Raw genomic sequence first — 18,558 nt, forward strand, 5'->3', positions numbered from 1 at the left:
TTAACTGAGTGAAATTCTCTGGCCTGCGTTATGCCGGAGGTCAGACTGAATGAATTTTATGATTCCGTCTGGCCTTAAAATCTATAAAATAGTCTGATTATTTTTTTAAGTGACCAGTTGAGAGGACAAAAGACTTTTTTAATCACTTATGTAGTAATTTTGCTAGTTCGCTGGCCACTGTAGTCTTCTAAACTAGTCAAAGACCTGAATTTCTAATGTAAAAAAACGAGCAGAAAAGCAAAGGTGTTGCAGTGTTCCCTGCTTACAAAACTCCTTGCAGGCTTCCATCCTTCCCCACAAAGAAGCAAGAAGGGAATGGTCTCCTTTGTTAGTCACCTCTTCAAGCTGCCAGTTCTGCTTGCGTAATTTGTATCACGTCCTGTCTTTTGGCCATTGCAGGCCTCCTTCCACAGCCAAATCCATCACCATCCCAGGACAGGATTCCTCCCTGCAGTTGACCTGTAAAGGCGAGGGGACTACCAGTAGCATCAGCGGCTCGGCCACTATTGGAGCAGTGCGTCAGGCCAAGTCAAGACCCACCATTCTCAATCCAGGTACAGGCCCTCTGTGCTCAGGACTGATGCAGCACTTTGTTGTTCCAGGATTCCATTCAGCTTGGAAGGTTAATGAATCTCTGCGTTGCATGTTCTCCCTCACCAGTCCTAGTGTCTTTGCTAATTAAGCAACCTGTAAGACTCTCTTTTAGATGTAGCTAAGCAGGGTGAACATGAAAGTGCAGCACATGTAATTCTGTTAACAGAGGAGATAAAGCCATTCCAGGGACTGACTTAATGTGTTTCTTGCAATCCTCTCTAAGGGGCCCTCACTGTGGTTCCTCCTATATTCAGTGACACTTAACACTGTTCACCTCTCTGCTGTTAGGTTTGCTCAGGCTGATGTTTAGAAAAGTTCCTGCGCTGCCTTTAGTGCTTCAGGGTCTGAGATCTAATGGTCTCATTCCAGCTGCTGAAGCAGAGTTCTTAGACTTCCATTTTTCAAGGACATTGCAGCCTCCCCCAGCTCCCTTCTTTAAAGTGAATGGGCTGCAAATATACTGTGACAGATGCATAGTGCACCAAAATCTGGAGCTACCCAGTTCACCTCAATGAGCCCTTTTAAAAAAAAAAACCTGGCTTACATGTTTATCCAGGAGACCAAAAATTCTCCTTACAACCCTTTCACATGCAGGTGAAATCTCGAAATTCAGAGGTAGCACCGACTCTTCAGGCCATATTCAGAGGTGATGTAATGATGGTGAAACTCACCCTTATGAGGGTAGAAGAGGGGGGGTTATAGTAGGAAAAGCAGCTAACAGGAAGGAGTTTTATATCGTACATCCGTCAGCCCAAGGGTGAGACTGAAGCAGAACAGAGTTCCAGTCTGAGGTTTACCATCATCTCTGACTCAGGCCCCACATCTGACTTGTACCTGTGTATATGAGGGAAAGATGGATTCAATCCACCTCGCTCTTGTCCTCAAACTCAGTGCATTTCCCTACCTGTTGGGATCCTCCCACGTTTTTGTTGGAGCTTTGAGAATCCTGCCCCTTTGGTTTTTTGTACCACCCTCTGTTGCTCTTCACTTGAAAAGTCCTGGGTTATGGCCTTCGCAGCACTCCACAGGCTGCTTTATGTCTGAGTAGTGAAGCGCCTATAAGCAGCACTTGGTCTCTTGCATGGCATGCACCAAGCGGGCTTAATATTTTTCAAAGGTATCTTTTACTTATGAAATAGCTTCAGACATGACCCATCATCTCCATGGGCTTGAGGGATCAGAGGTCCCTGGTAACTCCAGAGTTGGGCATCCCGTCAGCCACTGGAATGGGTGACTACTCTGACACAGCCTCTCATGGCTACTGTCATAAATGGTCCCTGGCAGCTTCTAACTCTGTGCAAGTCAATGCAGAGCAAGAAGCGTGCACCTTCCCAGCCTTCCCTGGCCCTAGTGCAACAATGTTCCCATCCAGTCTTTCTGCAGGAAGTGGTGAACTGGCTGGCTGAGATAACGTGAGTGCTTTGTTGTTTGGCAGGCGTTCCAGAGGAACCAGACCAGAATCTGTCCAGTCCAGAGGAAGTATTCCACTCAGGGCATTCACGGAACTCCAGTTATGCCAGCCAGCAGTCCAAAATCTCTGGTAATTGTTGACCTGCTGAACTTTGGCATCCATGTCCAGGAAGGCGCAGGTCTTCAGATCTCCAAATCTATTTTCCTTTGGCACTCTCCTGCTTTGAGAGTGATTCACAGCCACGCCTGTGACCTGGAGCCACTCCCGAGCCTGCCTTCTGAACTCCCAGTTTTGTGATGACTGCAGATCTGACCTGATCTGTGTAATCCTCTGCCTTTGTGGATTGAGGTTCCTCTCCTCCTCAGTGAAGCTTCCCTGCCCTGACTGGAGACTTGGCTCTTTGCACTGTGTTGCTATGGGATGGTAGGTTTGGTTTGTCATGAGTCTCTATCCACAGGTTACAGCACGGAGCACTCTCGCTCCTCCAGTATGTCTGATTTGACCCACCGCCGGAATACGTCCACCAGCAGCAGCGCCTCGGGGGGGCTCAGTTTGACAGTGGAGTGTCCTGAGGGAGAGCGGGACCACAAACTAGACAAGCCACCTCGCCCCCCAAGACCAGCCATCCTGTTGGATAGATCATCCCGGTAGGTACAGTATAAAGATGATATCTCTGTGGATGGGGAAGGGCCTAGAAACAAAGGATCCTTCACTCTTCCTTTACTTTTATGGCCTCAGATTTGCTGTTGCTATAATCGGAATGGAAGAGGCTACAGCTAAGGGACACAGACAGCACTGGCAGCCGGTGACCCCAGGGGCTGAATCTGTTTGTTTTTTTTTTTTCCCCCTCCCAGAAGGAAAAAGGATTCAGTGGAGAGTCACCCAACGTGGGTGGATGATACTAGGATTGATGCTGACGACATAGTGGAGAAAATTATGCAGAGTCAGGATTTCACAGACGTCAGCAATACTGAAGGTGAGATTAGTACGAGGCGCAGAGGGGAGACTCGCTGCTCCTCTTCCAGCCTTAGCGGCGTTCATCAGCCTCTCTAATTCCAACTCCGGCGTCACTCGATGTTGCCTCCCACTCCCCTGTAATTTGCTGTTAGTACTTGCTGGAAGTTTCAGTGGCAGATATCTTAAAGGGACCCCACTGATGTGAAAACTGCATTTCCTTCTGAAAACAGTTTGTACCTGCTACTGTTACAAGTAACTGAAGCTGTGAGGCTGGAGGCAAACAGTCCTTCTCTTTTCCAGGTTTACTTTTGACAGCACCTCATGTGTAGTCAGTTTTGCTGCTCAGTTGCATCACCCTCCTGCATAGCTCTGGGGCAGCTCCCGGGCATGCTTTTTCCCAGGCTGTGCAAGAGGAACAGTTTGCCAGTAACAGGAGCAGCAAAGCTGAAGAGGAAGCAGGGTAGGTGTGTGCAAAGAGAGGGGAAGAAGGAGGGGTTTAAACATACTGGCACTTGGGCCTGACCAAAAGACCCTTACGAATACTGCAGAGGAGGAAAAAAGCCTTATCAATCTTTTTAAAGGAACTGAAAACAATGTTTTTAAAAACCGGTCAGTTTAGGGGGAAATTTCCAGTAGTCCTCCTTTAAAATCAATATTTAAACTAATTTTCTTGCCTGTTATACAAACCAGAACTCTAAACTTTAATCTAATTTGCTGTTCATTACTCACACAGTTCACTGTTTGCATTTCCATCAGCTTGGATGATTTAAAAACAGGTTATCGTGCTTCATTAATGAATTTGCACTCCGCTCTCTGAGAAAACTAGACAGGACAGAACAGGGTATCTCCATAGTGGTGTAATGATGAGATGGCAAATGGTGCAGGGGAACGTTTGTCTCGGAGTTTTTAAAATAATGCTAAGGACTCCTTGTTCATGACACGGTTTAGAAGTTTAAAAAAAAACAACTTAGTCATCAAAACCGTATTCATTAAAATTTTGTTTTTAAAAGCTTACTCTTCCAAAGTCTGATTTGCCCTGGGAATCTTCCTAAAGCAAGGAGGTGAGGGAGTTCCATGAAGCTTCACAACCATCAGAGCAAGAGTGTAAACACACCTGCGCTCACAGAAATGGAATGAAAATGGATTTTTTTTCCCCTAGCTGAGCATTGTGTAACATGGACCGTAGGAGATATCTGGGGATTGTCAGGACTGTGGATTTTACTGTCTTTTTCTTTCTCTTCTCCTATCCGCAGACAGTAACCTGAGGTTGTTTGTGAGCAGAGATGGCACAACTACATTGAGTGGGATTCAGCTGGGAAACAGGTATGGCTCCTGAAAGGTTGGTAGACGCTGGGGCTCTGTGAAGATTGCTCAGCTAGTTCTTTGTGCTTAGGAGACTTTCACCTCGCCTCAGTAGAGATTTCTGAAGATCGTGCGATACATGATGGCTTTGTTCCCACATTAATGCTCCTGGGATCCCTTTTAGTCACAGGATGCAGCTGTGCTTGTGTGTGTTCCGAGCTCAGCAGAAGCTTGACTGGGGTATTTGATCTTGGCTGCTAGAATGGGGACAGAGGGAAGGTGTGTAAAAGTACAGAACAATCGGGGTTGGTCTTTCTCTGCTTTCAAAGCCTGTTCAAGGCAGGCAACTTTGTTGCCCCCTGTTGGATTATAGCAAAACTGCAAAGCCTAATTCATTCTCAGCTGCATGCTTTCCTGCGTCTGTTCAGAGCTCATTTCCTCTGTGAGGAGAGATGCTATTAAATACACTGTTCCCATAATGCTTTGCACTGCCATAGCACCTTTTATCACAGGATCTCAAAGCCTTTTACATTCACTAAACCTCACAAGCTCCAGGATAAGTGGAGCTTGGGGTGAAGTGCCTCATGCAAAGTCCCACATCAAGTCAGTGGCAAAGCTGTGACTAGAGCCCTGGAGTGCTCTGGCTTTCGCTGCTCCAATAGACAGCTTCCTCTCTGGAGACTTTCCAGATGTCCTCAGCCTAGCCTCTTTCATCTGTCTCTCGCAGGAAGGAAAAGTGTGTTGCAGCCAGTTCTCTTTCCAGCTTTGGGATGTTGATTGCCATTTGGCTGCCTGGCTTTTGTTATGCAGGCTGGTTTAGCTATTTTCAGTATTTTTTTTAATTGTTTGGAAAAAATTCCTGAATTCTGAGCTCTGCATAGATGCTTGTTTTAATCTAAAGGTATGAATACAAGAACTTGTTCTCTCCCTCCCACCCCCTCCTCCTGCAGGGCCTCATCTGGAGTTTATGAGCCAGTGGTGATTGAAACCCGTTAAATGTGAAGAACAGGGTAGACCTGCTGGCAACAGACCCCCTACCCCGTCCTCTGCCACACGGATGCCAGTCTGTACCTCTCTACATGCAACATTCCAGAAGGGATTTCTCCAGACCCCACTCCCCTTCCGTTTGCACTGCAGAACTCCTCCGAGACCATACCACTCCAGAACCTGCACTTTTCCTGACTTGGCATTAACTCCCCGCTCATCCCAGTGCTTCCAAACACCCCTGAATTCCCTGCAGATCCAAGGGGTCTGTCTGGAAGCCTTCTCTTTGCTGGAGGATGTTCCTCCCTTCACCAGTCCTTCATTCCACGCATTGCTTCCTTACTAGGGATTTCTTCACTCCTGTATCTGCGAACAATTGGGTTGTACCACTGTGAACTTTTCAAACCACTGAAGGGGAAAACCAGTACTGACAAACCAGGAAAGCAGCTCCTTGTTGAAACAACGAGCTGGCCACTTGCAGGATACTTGATTCCACTGATTCTGCATTGTGGATTGCAAGGAAACTTCACCTCCAAAGGCAACATTTTACTGAGCAATGAATCCAAAAAAACAAACCCCCGCAGTCATCTGCTCATAGGAAACATTTCCCAAAAGTGCATTTCAGAAAACTAATGGAACAGACAGAGATGGAACTCGATGTTAAAGTTAAATGCTATCGCTTGTTAGCATCACTAACTGCAGTACCGCCTTCCACTGCTGGGCATGGGAGGCCATTTTCATCAGTTGGTATTAGCAGGAGCACTTTAGAAATTCCATATGTGCCCAGAACAGGGGGTGTGATTTGGTTGTGATGATTGCTTCCATCATGGCAAGGGTGGCTAAACGGTTGTCTTTCCCAACCAGAGCCAGTGAGGGAACTGTTTCTGGTTGGCCCTTCATGCCATGTGAGAAGGGAGCCATTGTCAAGTCAGTCCCCTCCTATGCTGGGGAGAAGCTTTGACTAATGCAGAAAGAAATGGCTAAATCTCAGCTACTTTGGAGTGGAGCCCTCCTGCTGCACTAGCCACAGCAGCCATTCTCCTCCGCCCCTGACGTGTGAACTCTGGGTCTGACAGGCTTACAATTGATCGTCTTGGTTGATCTTTTCATGTTTGAGTTTTCTCGTTTGGTTTCTGCAGTTGTCTGAAACATTTACTGCCCTTTTTCCTGGCGCGATGTGGCAGAAAAGAGGTGAGCCTTTTTCAACTCCCACTTGTAGATTTCTCCTGGCAGCTGAACTACAGGTGAGGATCTAGGCAGGCTCCTGCCTTGGGTTGGCCGCAGGCTGCATTCGCAGCCCTTTCTGTACAGATGCTTTCAGCCTATAAGCTATTTCTGTGTGGTGCCCGTTCCTTTTTTGCTGTTGTCCTGTAGTAGCACTCGGCAGCCATGCACTTTGACTAACAGCACACTCCAGGTCACTGGCTACACACATGTGCGTGTGCACGCATCCTATTTCTCTCACAACACGCTGGCCCATTTTAGCAGGAAGAAGAAATTGGTAATCGTTTTTGTTTTTCAAATTCTTAATTATGGCCAAGCTTTTTTCAGGACTAAAGGTTGTGTCCCGGGGTAACTAGAATGCATGCAGATGAGCTGTGGGAAAGGCAATTCCACAGAAGATTGCAAGACTGAGGGGGCCTGGATTTCTAATCTGACTAGCACTGGAGGCTTGGATGGGGAGGATTCTGTGAGCAGCATAGCAAGGCTGGCTCTAGCTATTCATGCCACAGTCCTGCCAGTCCCTCTCCTTGCGTACTGTAGCTGTGCAGACAGCATCTTGGGGGCACTCTTTTTCGCCCACCTACCTTCCCCTCAGAGAGAATTAACTAATCGTGGCCTAGGCCCGTCAAACCTTCTGGTTGAACGTGGGAAAGAGCTCCTGGTTGGACCAAGTCTGTCCAAAGGCAAGGCCCTTTCGCTCTTGCCTACATTTTAATCATAATCTCCTCTCCGCTCGGGTTGGCACCAGGTAGCAGGTTGGTGAGATGCCGAGCTGGCTTAGGTAGAGCTGGCTCTACACTGTTTAGGATTCCAAAGGTTTGGAGAAGGGGGAGAATTAGTTAGAGCTGCTGCCGGAGAGGCTGGGTTGGCTGGCACAGTGCCCCTCCGGCAGTGCTTCACCCTGCTTTCCCTATGGGCAAAGGCACTCTATGGTGCAGAGCCCCCCAAAGTTAATGGGAGCGGTGGGTGAACGGTGGGCATGCAGCACTCCTGGAAACCGGCTCCTAAATTCCTGCAGCCTTCCAGCAGCACTTGGGAGGAGACAAGTAACACAGGAATGAGTCCAAAACCAGGTCAGTTTAGCTGCTTCCCTCTGGTGTCCATCTTGCTTGTTACTGCACCAATGGCTGGGAACCAAGAGCCTTTGTTCTGGGCTCCAGCTGGCAAGAGAGGTAACTGGGCTGGGAGGGGCCGTTTGCTGTGACATGTCACAAAACACTCTTTGGACAAAAGGAGGAGCAGGTTAGCTTTCAAGAAACTGTGTCCTCCCCCGTCACCAGGCTGGCAAGCAACCCTAACCTCTGATCCTGAGATGTTGGAGAGCTGCGGCCTTTCTGTAGATTGCTTTCTCTGGCTTTGCAGCTGTTCAGTGCTCTGCTGTTTAAGTTCTTGACAGTTTTTGTGCCTCTTGGTCTTGTTCCCTGGCAGTTGTTGATGAGTTCGTAGATGTTGATGGTCTGTTAGCAACTTTTAGCTCAGACCCCTCCTGTTTTGACTAAGAGAGCAGCCCTAGTCATGTGGAACAAGTGAGTAGAGCTAACCTTTGATTGTTCAGAACAGGGCCCAGGGAGGGGGGAGGAGTCGTCTTTCCGCATACCACACCAAATTCCAGCTTTGCATCCTCCCTCACAAGTGATGCCCAACAGTCCTGCAGCCTGGTGCTGCATGTGTACTTTGGAGCACAGAGGGAGGCTGAACAGGCATTGGGATTGGCTGGGCAGCAGGTCTGCTGCCTGGCAGGAAGCTTTGTATCTTGCAAGCACTTTTTTCCTCATGGCATTGCTGGTATTAGTTGCTAGTTGGGATGCTGAAGAATATTTTGCGAGTTTGTCAAACTTAAACCACTGGTTAGTTTCCAAGGTTGTTGTTTTTTTCCTTGAAGTTTATTGAATTTTTATAAACCCAGCAGGCTGGTGTTGTCGTTTCATTGGTATTTTATTCCAGGGAGGCTAAAGGAGGTAACTTTTCCTCCCCAATTGTCCCCTTCTCAGGGGATCCAGAAGTGAACTAGGCAAGGAAAGGGCCCTCTGGCGAGATTTTTGCATCCCTGATCAATGGTGTAGGCCCTGGTCTCTGGTGCAGGAGAGCAGGACGGTTAAGCTGGGCTGACCCAGGGGAGCAGAGCTGGATTCCCTGCCCCCCTGCCCTCAGCCCCCAGGGCCAAGTTGGAATGGACTGGATTCCCCATTACAACAGATTAACATTTCAAGACCTTTCTGTTTGGAAGCCCACTGCAAAGCATGGGGTCTTCAGCCTAATATCTTTTTTTACTAACTTTTTTAAAGAAACCGTAAACTGAAGAATTATCCGGGGAAGGGCAGACGTAAAGGTCATGACTCGGCATAGCCCCCAAATGAGTCGGGGAGGAGACTGGCTCGGCTCTGCTGTGGGTGGGAATGAGAATGGGGAAAGGATGACCTAATGCCTCCAGTTTCTCTGTGACTGGCACTTTAAATGGGAGCTTTCATGCTGTCCTGATGATTTAAGGACAGCCAGTTTCTTAGTGTCTCCCCCAGCGCCACCCTCTGGAGGGAAAGTTTAGCCCTTTTAAATGGTTTTGGGTTTTAGAGTGTGTTGAACTGGGCTGAGATCTGAAGAAAGTTGTTGCATTACAATGTAATAGGAGGGGTTGATTTTATTTTATTGCGTCGTTGTTTTAAATTCATGGTTGTGCAGCTGGACTCTGCACTCACCACCCTCTGGGAAACTTCACTCCAGGTACGCTTGAGACGAGAGTGCCCAGGTGAAAGGCTCCCCTCCTGGGGAGAGGGAGCCGAGCAAACCTTCCCCACCCTGGTCCCTTGCTGCCTTACCTCAGGAGCTGCTAACTAATTCATCGCTCCGCTCCTCTCCCCCAATCCCAAGCTGAGGGAGTTGCTGCTCCAGTGACTCAGTCCTGTAGACAGGGCTGATCTCTATAGGCCTGTTCCCACAAACGCTGCGCCCGGTAGCGAGTTTTTGTGGTTCTTACAAGCCGGCACCTCTACCTAATGGGCTGATCCTGCAAAGTCCAGTCCCCACCCCCCAAGCTGCATTTTCCATCAGCCCTCCTCTGCAGTCCTAACCCAGCCTCCTCCGCAGCTCCATCGAGCTGTTGCTCCTACCCACGGGGAAGGGGTGAGCATAGAAAACCTGGGAAATCACAGGAACTTGGAAGAAGGTTTGAGCTGGAGGTGCAGCTGATCCTCTTACTTGCCTTGAGAGCATTAGAAAATGTTTAAAGCCCATATTTTTTCATGTGGGGGGAAAGGGGAGATTGTTTTATTCTCTTGAACATGAATTGAGCTCAGTGATCTTCAGAAGAGAAGCGCACTCGATTTATATTCAGATGCTATAGAGAGAGAGAGAGATGACAGATATTTTTGGAAAGGGAATGGGTCTATGCAAATTTCCAAAATGGCTTGAAAGAGAATTTAACTTTTTTTTTACCTTGAAATCTAAAGAAGAGAAAATCTAATTTTTTTTTTCCACAAAGCAGAAGTGCGTGGAGAAAGAAGCTACTTCCACGGCTCTATTTTGATGATGATGATTCACGGAAAGTTTATGGGCTGGAGGGAATGACTATTTTTCACCATTTTTTATCTTGCTCCTCTAGTTTTTTGTTTCTTTTCTAATGGAATGCTGTGCCGTCTTTGATTCAGCAGATCGTGTCTGTATTTTCTGTATCTGGTTCCTAATGTAGAGAAATAACAAATATAAGAGGAAATCACTATAATGTCAAATGTTGTTATGGTTTTGGGGAAAATAAAGGGGTTTTTTTTGGTACTTCACTTATTGATCTTTGGCTTGTTTCCCGCACTCCCCTCCACACCCCCAGTGCGTCCTGGGCTTTCTTAATCTCCTTGCTGATGAAAGTGAAGCTGTGCATGTGCAGTACCTAGCACAGTGAGCGCCTACATGTCACTGCAATACAAATAATTGACCCATGGAATCCCTCCATGAATTCTGGGACAGTAGCTAAGCTATGAAGGGCTTATTTAGCAGGGCTCTCCCTCCCTTGACTTAGTTACTGGAAGCAGGTAGGAAGGGAAATGGAGAAGGTTGCAAACACCACAAGCCCCAACACCCAACGTGGAGTGGATCACCTGAAATGGGGGTGGGGGAGTTCCCAGTCTTGAAGAGGAATACAAAAAAGATGCAAAGTAGATCTCACTTTAAGTGCCCGAGCAAGACCTGCAAAGGGAGTTTGGTCTGCATTGAGGCAATTGCCACCATCTTGCCCAGCACAGGAAAAAATAGTGTTTGATCCGGGGCTGGCCAGCTCCACCCTGTGTGCCTGCATTGACTGCTGCTTTTGTCAGGAAAGACAACAGGCAGAGGTTCCTAGACTCCGGTCCGTGGAGCATCTGCTGGCCATCTGCAGCGATCTGGCTGAACACGTGGTTCTGGTTCCTCACTTGAACTGCGGAGAAGCCAGGAATCTATTAAACAGCTTCAGAGGGCTAGGCTAGTCTACACGCGACCCAGGTTTTGGTGATACGGCTCTACGGGCAGAGCCCCCTAGTGTAAAGCTGCCTATGCCGACAGGAGCTTTTCTGCTGCATGGTAACACCACTGCCCTGATGACAATAGCTGGGCCCACGGAAGCTCTTCTGGATTTGCCAGCATATCTGTCAGCTGCGGGGATGGGAGAGTTAGATGTAGCTATAAGAACAGGAGTACTTGTGGCACCTTAGAGACTAACAAATAAGATCAAATAAATTTGTTAATCTCTAAGGTGCCACAAGTACTTCTGTTTTTGCGGATACAGACTAACACAGCTGCTACTCTGAAACCAGACACAGCTATATTGATGAAACTTTGTAGCATAGACCTGGCCCCAGTATTCCCCTTCCATGAAGGTTATGGCTGTAGCCACCACAGGGTGGTTGTGAGATTGCACCTGGGAGGGGAAGTGCCAGACAGAGACAGATGAGAACCTTTGCTGTAGTAAGGAGACTCAACCTGCACCCTTTCCAAGATAACTGCTTGGAGCTGCACGCTGGTTAAACTTGGCATCCTGTGTTTTGCTTCATCCTCCCCCAAAAAGTCTCTCTCTATCAAATACCTGAATCTTTTAAATCCCACCCCATATATTCCTCGTTTGCCCCATGGGCTTCCTTCCAGCACTGTTAATAACTTCCAGCTGGGTGCTTGTGAGCCATGCAAGGCAACTCATTCTTTTCTATTTCTTCCTCAGAGGGGTGGACTGATTTTAAATCCAGGTGATTTAAACCACCCAGTGGAAAGCCTTGATTTAAATCACTGATTCTAAACAACTTTTTCATTTGTACTTCAGTTATTTTCTAAAGAACGGTGCATTCTCATTGGGTGATATAACATTAAAATATGTTGATTTACAACTACAGGCCCATGGCACCTTCACACTTGATTTGGTGCATCGTTTTGCTCCCCAGGAGAGTACGCTCTAACTACAGCCATTTACTTAAGCAATTCTGTAGCTTCAGATTTTTATTAATTATACATTTTTAGTATGTTAGCAAATGGCGACTGAGTGGAGTCGTAAATATTCATAATTTGAGAACTAAGCCAATCAGAGCTCAGGTAGGGAGGAGCTATCAAATAGGAATATGAGACCACTCAGGTAGACTCAGCGGATGATCCTCGTGTAATACGCGATGGTGTCAGAGGCTGGGTCCCAATGCCTGTGATGACTTTGCCAGTCTCTTGCAACCAGTAGCACAGCCCCCGAGCGCCCTCCCCCCCCCAGGATCAAGCCCTTAATACTGCACGTGACCCATTCTCTCTAAAAATTGACCTCCAAAGTTAATGTGTCCAGTTTTGGGCCCCACACTACAAGAAGGATGTGGATAAATTGGAGAGAGTCCAGCGGAGGGCGACAAAAATGATTAGGGGGCTGGAGCACATGACTTATGAGGAGAGGCTGAGGGAACTGAGATTGTTTAGCCCGCAGAAGAGAAGAATGAGGAGGGATTTGATAGCTGCTTTCAACTACCTGAAAGGGGGTTCCAAAGAGGATGGATCCTAGACTGTTCTCAGTGGTAGAAGATGACAGAACAAGGAGTAATGGTCTCAAGTTGCAGAGGGGGAGGTTTAGGTTGGACATTAGGAAAAACTTTTTCACTAGTAGGGTGGTGAAGAACTGGAATGGGTTACCTAGGGAGGTGGTGGAATCTCCTTCCTTAGAGGTTTTTAAGGTCAGGCTTGACAAAGCCCTGGCTGGGATGATTTAGTTGGGTTTGGTCCTGCTTTGAGCAGGGGGTTGGACTAGATGACCTCCTGAGGTCCCTTCCAACCCTGAGATTCTATGATTCTATTTCTCTAGGTTCTTTCTTTACACAGAAAAGCAGCCTTGAACTCAATGTTTTATAGAGACTCATGGATTCAGCCTACTTTTTTTATTTAAATGTTTAAAGAGATTATAAGATGTTTAGGCCTTAATATATTTTGTATTAACTTCAAATTCATTTTAAATTGGTTTATTTTTTTAAAAAGTGTTATTTAAATAACATTTAAAATCCAATTTAAATAAAATCTTTTATTTAAAAAAAATCATCAATTTTTATCCACCCTGTGGGGTGGGGAATTGCATGTGAAAACTGCATTCATGTGATTTAGGCTGCATTCTTCTGGTTACAAAGACTACTTAGTGTTGGCAGAATGAGCTGATTTTAATCCAGTCACTTTCAAGATGGCAGAAGGCTCACAAAGACCAGGTGTTTGTGGGTATTGAAACTAGATCAACCTGTTAACCCTGAGCAAATAAAGGCCAGTGCTGGAAGAAGCCTTGGTCCTTTTTTAGACCCCGACTGCTGCATTCTGAGAACTGTTTAACAAAGGGAAATTCACTGCTGGCACTCGGGGGTGTGTGTGAGCCAAGATTGAGAGGGGAACAAGGCAAATTCTGCTCTGTTTGCTTTCTAGGTCAGGCATTTGCCCACATTTCAACAGCAGCACTGGAGTTCTTAACCTAGTCCCTAGAGCACTGTGCAAACATGCACTAATGTATCCCCACCCCTGCGGTGGATGCTGTAATCTGTAGATTTGTACTTTAGGTGCCTGTTTAATTTAGCACATGATTATTTGTAGTGCAGAAGTACATAGAGGCCTGAAGATAAGAATGCCATTGTGCTAGGCACAGCAGGGTAGGGCAGAGTGCAGCAATGCACATACACTTCCTAACTGTCTGCACAAAGGAGGGTACAGTCCAAATAGACAAGACATTTAAAAGGTGAGGGAGAGGAAGGATTATTTCCCTCTTTTGTCATTCTCTCGGACTCTGGCCCAATGAGCTAATGGGATCCTGAGATCCATAAACAGGAATTTCAGGTAAGAGTAGAGGTTATTTTACCTCTATATTTGATGCTGCTGGAATCCTATGTCCAGTTCTAGTGCCTACGATTCAAGGATGTTGATAAATCGGAGAGGTTTCAGAGAAGAGCCGGGAGAATGATGACAGGATTAGAAAGCCTGCCTTAGAGCGATAGACTCAAGTAGCTCAGCCTATTTAGCTTAACAAAGAAGGTTAAGGGATGACTTGATTGCCATCTAGAAGTACCTACATGGGGGAACAAATATTTAATAGGCTCTTCAGTCTAGCAGAGAAAGGTCTAACATGATCCACTGGCTGGAAGTTGAAGCTAGACAAATTCAGACTGGAAATATAATGTAAATTTTTAACAGTAATTAACCACTGAAAAATTTATCAAGGGTCATGGTGGATTCCTCATCACTGAGCATTATTAAATTCAGCCTGGGCGTTTGTTTCTAAAAGATCTATTCTAGGAATTATTTTGGGGAAACTCTATAGCCTGTGTTATACAGGAGATCAGACTAGAAGGGTGTGCCTCCCCCCCTTCATTGTATTGGGAGAGGGGAAAGGGTCCCCAGCTTCCCCTGGTCTATCAGAGAGACAGTCTGGAGGAGGGTGAAACCCACAAGGAGCAAGTCCTTTCTAGGTTCCATCATTTTAGCTTCTTTCTGGGAAGCCAGGCTCCAGTGCTGCTGTGAATATGTCCTTGTCTACATGGGAGAAACTACCTGGCACAGGTATAGTGGAATAATCTGCTCTAGCTATTCCAGACCAACTGCCTGGGCTGGGGCCACTGTTCCGGAGCAGAGCCATTGGAAATGAAGTAATTAGTCTGAAATAAAATAACTTATTTTGAAATCGTGTCTACCAGGGCAGTTCTACCAGAATAGCTAGCGAGGAACAGTTCTTCAGTTCTAGCTACACCAGGAAGTTTCCCCCATCTAGACAAGCCCTAAGGCCCAGCAAGAGCAGGCAAGAAGGAATCAGGAATGGAGTCCAATTAGAAACTGGAATGTGCAAACTTAGATTCCTTCCTCAAGTCTTCAGAGCCAAATTGCAATCCAGCCAAATTCCATGGCATTTGTGACTTTCCAGTTCAGGAAGGAAGGGCTTTCAGCATTTAACATTTTTAGGGAGGGAGGTGGCTCACTTGATTCTTATCTACACCTAAGAGCATTTAATCTGGTTTCTTGCAACAATAGGTAGAGATTTCTCCTCAAAGCCCTTTACAAACATTACTTTAAACACCGCTAATCATTGTCAGTTGTCTCCACCCTCACCTCGCTTTTTGTGAGGGGCAGATTTCTCACCTTGGCTACATAACGTGAGCAAGGTTATGGCCCAGCCAGTGTCCTTGCTGGATTTGGTCTCCTGGCCAGGAGCTGTTCTGAAGTCATAAAACAGTCTTCAGAAGGATATGAAGTAGAGCTCACTATTAATGAGAGGTTTCTGGATTTGAATGAAGTTCTTTTCTCAAGTTGGCAGGATGTTTGAAAAGCAGTCAGTTCATATCCACTAAGCTGATGGCACCCTACCAATGATAAGTTACTTGTCCTAGAACATGGGTCGGCAACCTTTCAGAAGTGCTGTGCCGAGTCTTCATTTATTCACTCTAATTTAAGGTTTTGGGTGCTGGTCATACATTTTAACATTTTTAGAAGGTCTCGACCTATAAGTCTATAATATATAACTAAACTACTGTTGTATGTAAAGTAAATAAGGTTTTTAAAATGTTCAAGAAGCTTCATTTAAAATTAAATTAAAATGCAGAGCCCCCCGGACCGGTGGCCAGGACCCGGCCAGTGTGAGCGCCACTGAAAATCAGCTCGAGTGCTGCCTTTGGCACGGGTGCCATAGGTTGCCTACCCCTGTCCTAGAATCTAGATAGACTTGTGATATACTGTCTGATCACTCATCATAACCTAGTCAGGGAGATTAATTAAATCTCTACATGCCTCTGTGCTAAATAGAGCAAACTCTTAAATCAGCATTGGCTGTAAACCCCCTAGATTCTCAATAGATCACTTCATGAGTTAACAAACAACGTCAAACAACTAGATTGTGGGTTAAATAGAAATGCATCCTTCATGGCTACGGAGAATTCAGTGATTATCTAGCTGCTGATCTGCTGTTTCAATATGGGCTTTTTTGGCTGTTCTGGTTTGCCAGTTCCCACAGCATAATGGGATTTTTCAACACTTGGAAGGAGAAGGTGGACTGTGGTCCATGAAAGGATCTTAATCAAATCATTAAAGAAAAAAAATGGGCTTTTTTGGAACTCTCTAACTACATCTCCAGCTAGGTTTTCGTTTCAAGACTATTTTATATTTAAGAAACTCAGGGCCCTAATGGGAGACAGCCCAGGATGAAATATTCAGCTTGTATGCACCAGTGCACAGAGTGATCATGTGTTTCAGCAAACAGCACAATCTGGTTTCCTTTGGAAGTAAATATTTTGTTCAGGCTTTTCAAACACATTAAATTAATATCCAGTTTGCAAAGCCTGGCGTAGCATTGAAATGAAGTCTCCTGTGGCAGTGAGTAATTCCTAGCCTTCAAGATTCCCTGCCTCTTGCCCGTTGCTGTACGTCAGCAAACAATCTGGAAATGATGATGCTTTTCGCATCTGACTCAATCCTCCCTGGTTCTTTTCATAAATGTGGAAATCCCCGGAATCATTCCTTGTGTCGGTTAGCTCTTCTGCAATGAATGCCTTCTGCATTCTCCAACCTCTTCCCCAGCTTTGGGCCTTCCTCCTGGTACTGTCTGCAGCTTGTTGGGAAACAGCAGCTAATCAGGGAGTGGGAGGCTGATTTTTCCACTATGATGTGCCTTTCAGGGGGAGATTAAGCAAAACAATTGGTAGGTCCCATGAGAGTTCAGGCCTCAGGGCCTGTCTCTTTTTAGTGGATGAAAACATATCCCCATCTCCCAAATAAGACAGGAGGTCTGCGCTACCCAATCTAGCGGAAGGTGTAGGCGTCCCTTCCTACCTCTCCATGCTGCATCGTCACTTGCAGAGGCAGCTGGTTCTAGTACTGCCAGATAATGGGAATCCAAAATGATTCTCTTCAACACCAGGGAGATCTGAAGGCTTTTACCGTGTGGAGATGTATTGCATCTCTGTTTGCTGTAATTCGTATTTCAGTAGCACCTAGGAGTACCGGCCATGGACCATTCCCCCATTGTGCTAGGTGCAAACACAGAACAGAGACAGTCCCTGCTTCAGAGAGCTTACACTGTAAGACAGCTGGAGGCAGACAGACACTTCCTTCCCCCACAGTGATCCCTCCACACTCCTACACAGCTAGAAGATCAACTTCTGGGGGCCATGTGGGATGGTGGCTACTTCCGTCTGCCTGTTCTGTCATGGGCTCCCCCTTCTGCTGAGTTCCTTGATTGGGGCTCCCGGGGCGCAGTGTCCTGTCTGTAAGCGTGCACTGTCTTGGATTTTCAATGCCTGCGGTGGTTCATCCATCTTGGCAAATACTGTGGGCCTTTTCTCCCCTGCCTGGCACCTGGTGTAGTCACTTCTGCGTAGTTACCGCACCAGTCGGTTGCATTCCCCTGGGGGATTGGCGGCTTGTACTCTTTTCACATGGATTTGAACGACTCCTGGGATGCAAGCAGTGGAGAATAACAACAGTACCTCCCTCTTCAGCAGTAGATCTCACAGCACTGTACAAAGGAGGTCAGTACCATCCCTGTTGGACAGCTGGGGAAACTGAGGTACAGAACAGTGACGTGTCTTACCCGAGGTCACGCAGCGGGCCAGAGGCAGGGCCAGGAACAGAACCCAGCACTTCTGAGGCCAGTCCAGTGCTCTGCCTACTAGGCCACATTTCCTTCAGGCCTTTTGTTTTTCCAGCAGCTCTGTCATACCAACTAATCCCTTTGATTCCTATTTTATAACTTCCTTCTATCACCGCTGGCCTCTGCGTGGGTCACTCACATGGCCTCGTGCATCTTGATACTCGCCTCAACAAAAGCTAATTTGTCTTTCCGAAGACACACAGGTTCAGTCTGGCAGATTCTGCCTACCTGAAATAGCCCCAGTGATTTCACTGCTACACAGGGTTGCTTGTGTTTGTGGCATCAGCAGGTTACAAGGCAGAAACTAAAGCACAGAGCTGGCGAAATTGGTTGCCCAAGCCACAGAGTGACTGGAACCCAGGCATCCTAATCTAAGCACCAGATCGTACCAGTCCACTGAAATGGGAGACTTTCCTCAGCCTCTGCTGCCGTGCTGGGCTGGACTCTTCCTGGGCGTGATCATCTTCCAGTCCTCAGACCAGTAGCAGAGCCTGCACCAGAGCTGCTGATCCGGATTCCTCCGGCAGTACGCAGGGGACAGAGGGCCATTCTGAGGAGTCTAACCCTGGGAGTGCAGGCCCCACCACCCTTGTGTTCATCTCTCCTACTCAGTCAAATCCTGAAATGACCCCGTCACCCTTCTGGTCCCGCTCAAGGCAGCCATCCATCACTCTTGGAGGAGGAAGTGAGGAGGGGGCATTCTCTGGGGCCTTTTCCCTGACCCTTATCCATGAGCCCATCCAGCCCCAGGAGGCATCCACTGACTCCTTGGAGCAGTGGGCATCCTCTTCTGGATCCCTCACTTTCACTCTGTCCCTGCACTCTGGTCACTTTTTGGCCCCTGAAATTGCTTTTACATGCTGGGTTCTCGGGCCCTTCCTTCATCTGAGGGGGAGGGCCTTTTGGGGGACATCTCCACAGCGATCTATGCCGATGGGAGGGGGTCCCCCATTGCTGTAGTTAATCCACCATCCTGAGAGGCGGCAACTAGGTCAACAGA

General features: G+C 47.0%; 1 protein-coding gene across 3 annotated transcripts in view; it reads left to right on the forward strand.

Annotated features, from left to right (window-relative positions):
• Positions 1–10,237, forward strand: part of FAM102A (family with sequence similarity 102 member A) — a 45,786-nt gene extending 35,549 nt beyond the window's left edge. For all 3 annotated transcript variants that reach the window (XM_039506733.1, XM_039506732.1, XM_039506734.1), the window contains exons 7-12: positions 400–554; positions 2,030–2,134; positions 2,463–2,652; positions 2,860–2,981; positions 4,216–4,285; positions 5,215–10,237. In XM_039506733.1, coding sequence (XP_039362667.1) covers positions 400–554; positions 2,030–2,134; positions 2,463–2,652; positions 2,860–2,981; positions 4,216–4,285; positions 5,215–5,260 — 688 coding nt within the window. In that variant the 3' untranslated portion in view covers positions 5,261–10,237. The remainder of the gene's footprint in view (positions 1–399; positions 555–2,029; positions 2,135–2,462; positions 2,653–2,859; positions 2,982–4,215; positions 4,286–5,214) is intronic.
• Positions 10,238–18,558: the final 8,321 nt, after the last annotated feature.

Source organism: Mauremys reevesii, linkage group 19, assembly GCF_016161935.1.
Source record: "Mauremys reevesii isolate NIE-2019 linkage group 19, ASM1616193v1, whole genome shotgun sequence".
Taxonomy (NCBI): Eukaryota; Metazoa; Chordata; order Testudines; family Geoemydidae; genus Mauremys; species Mauremys reevesii.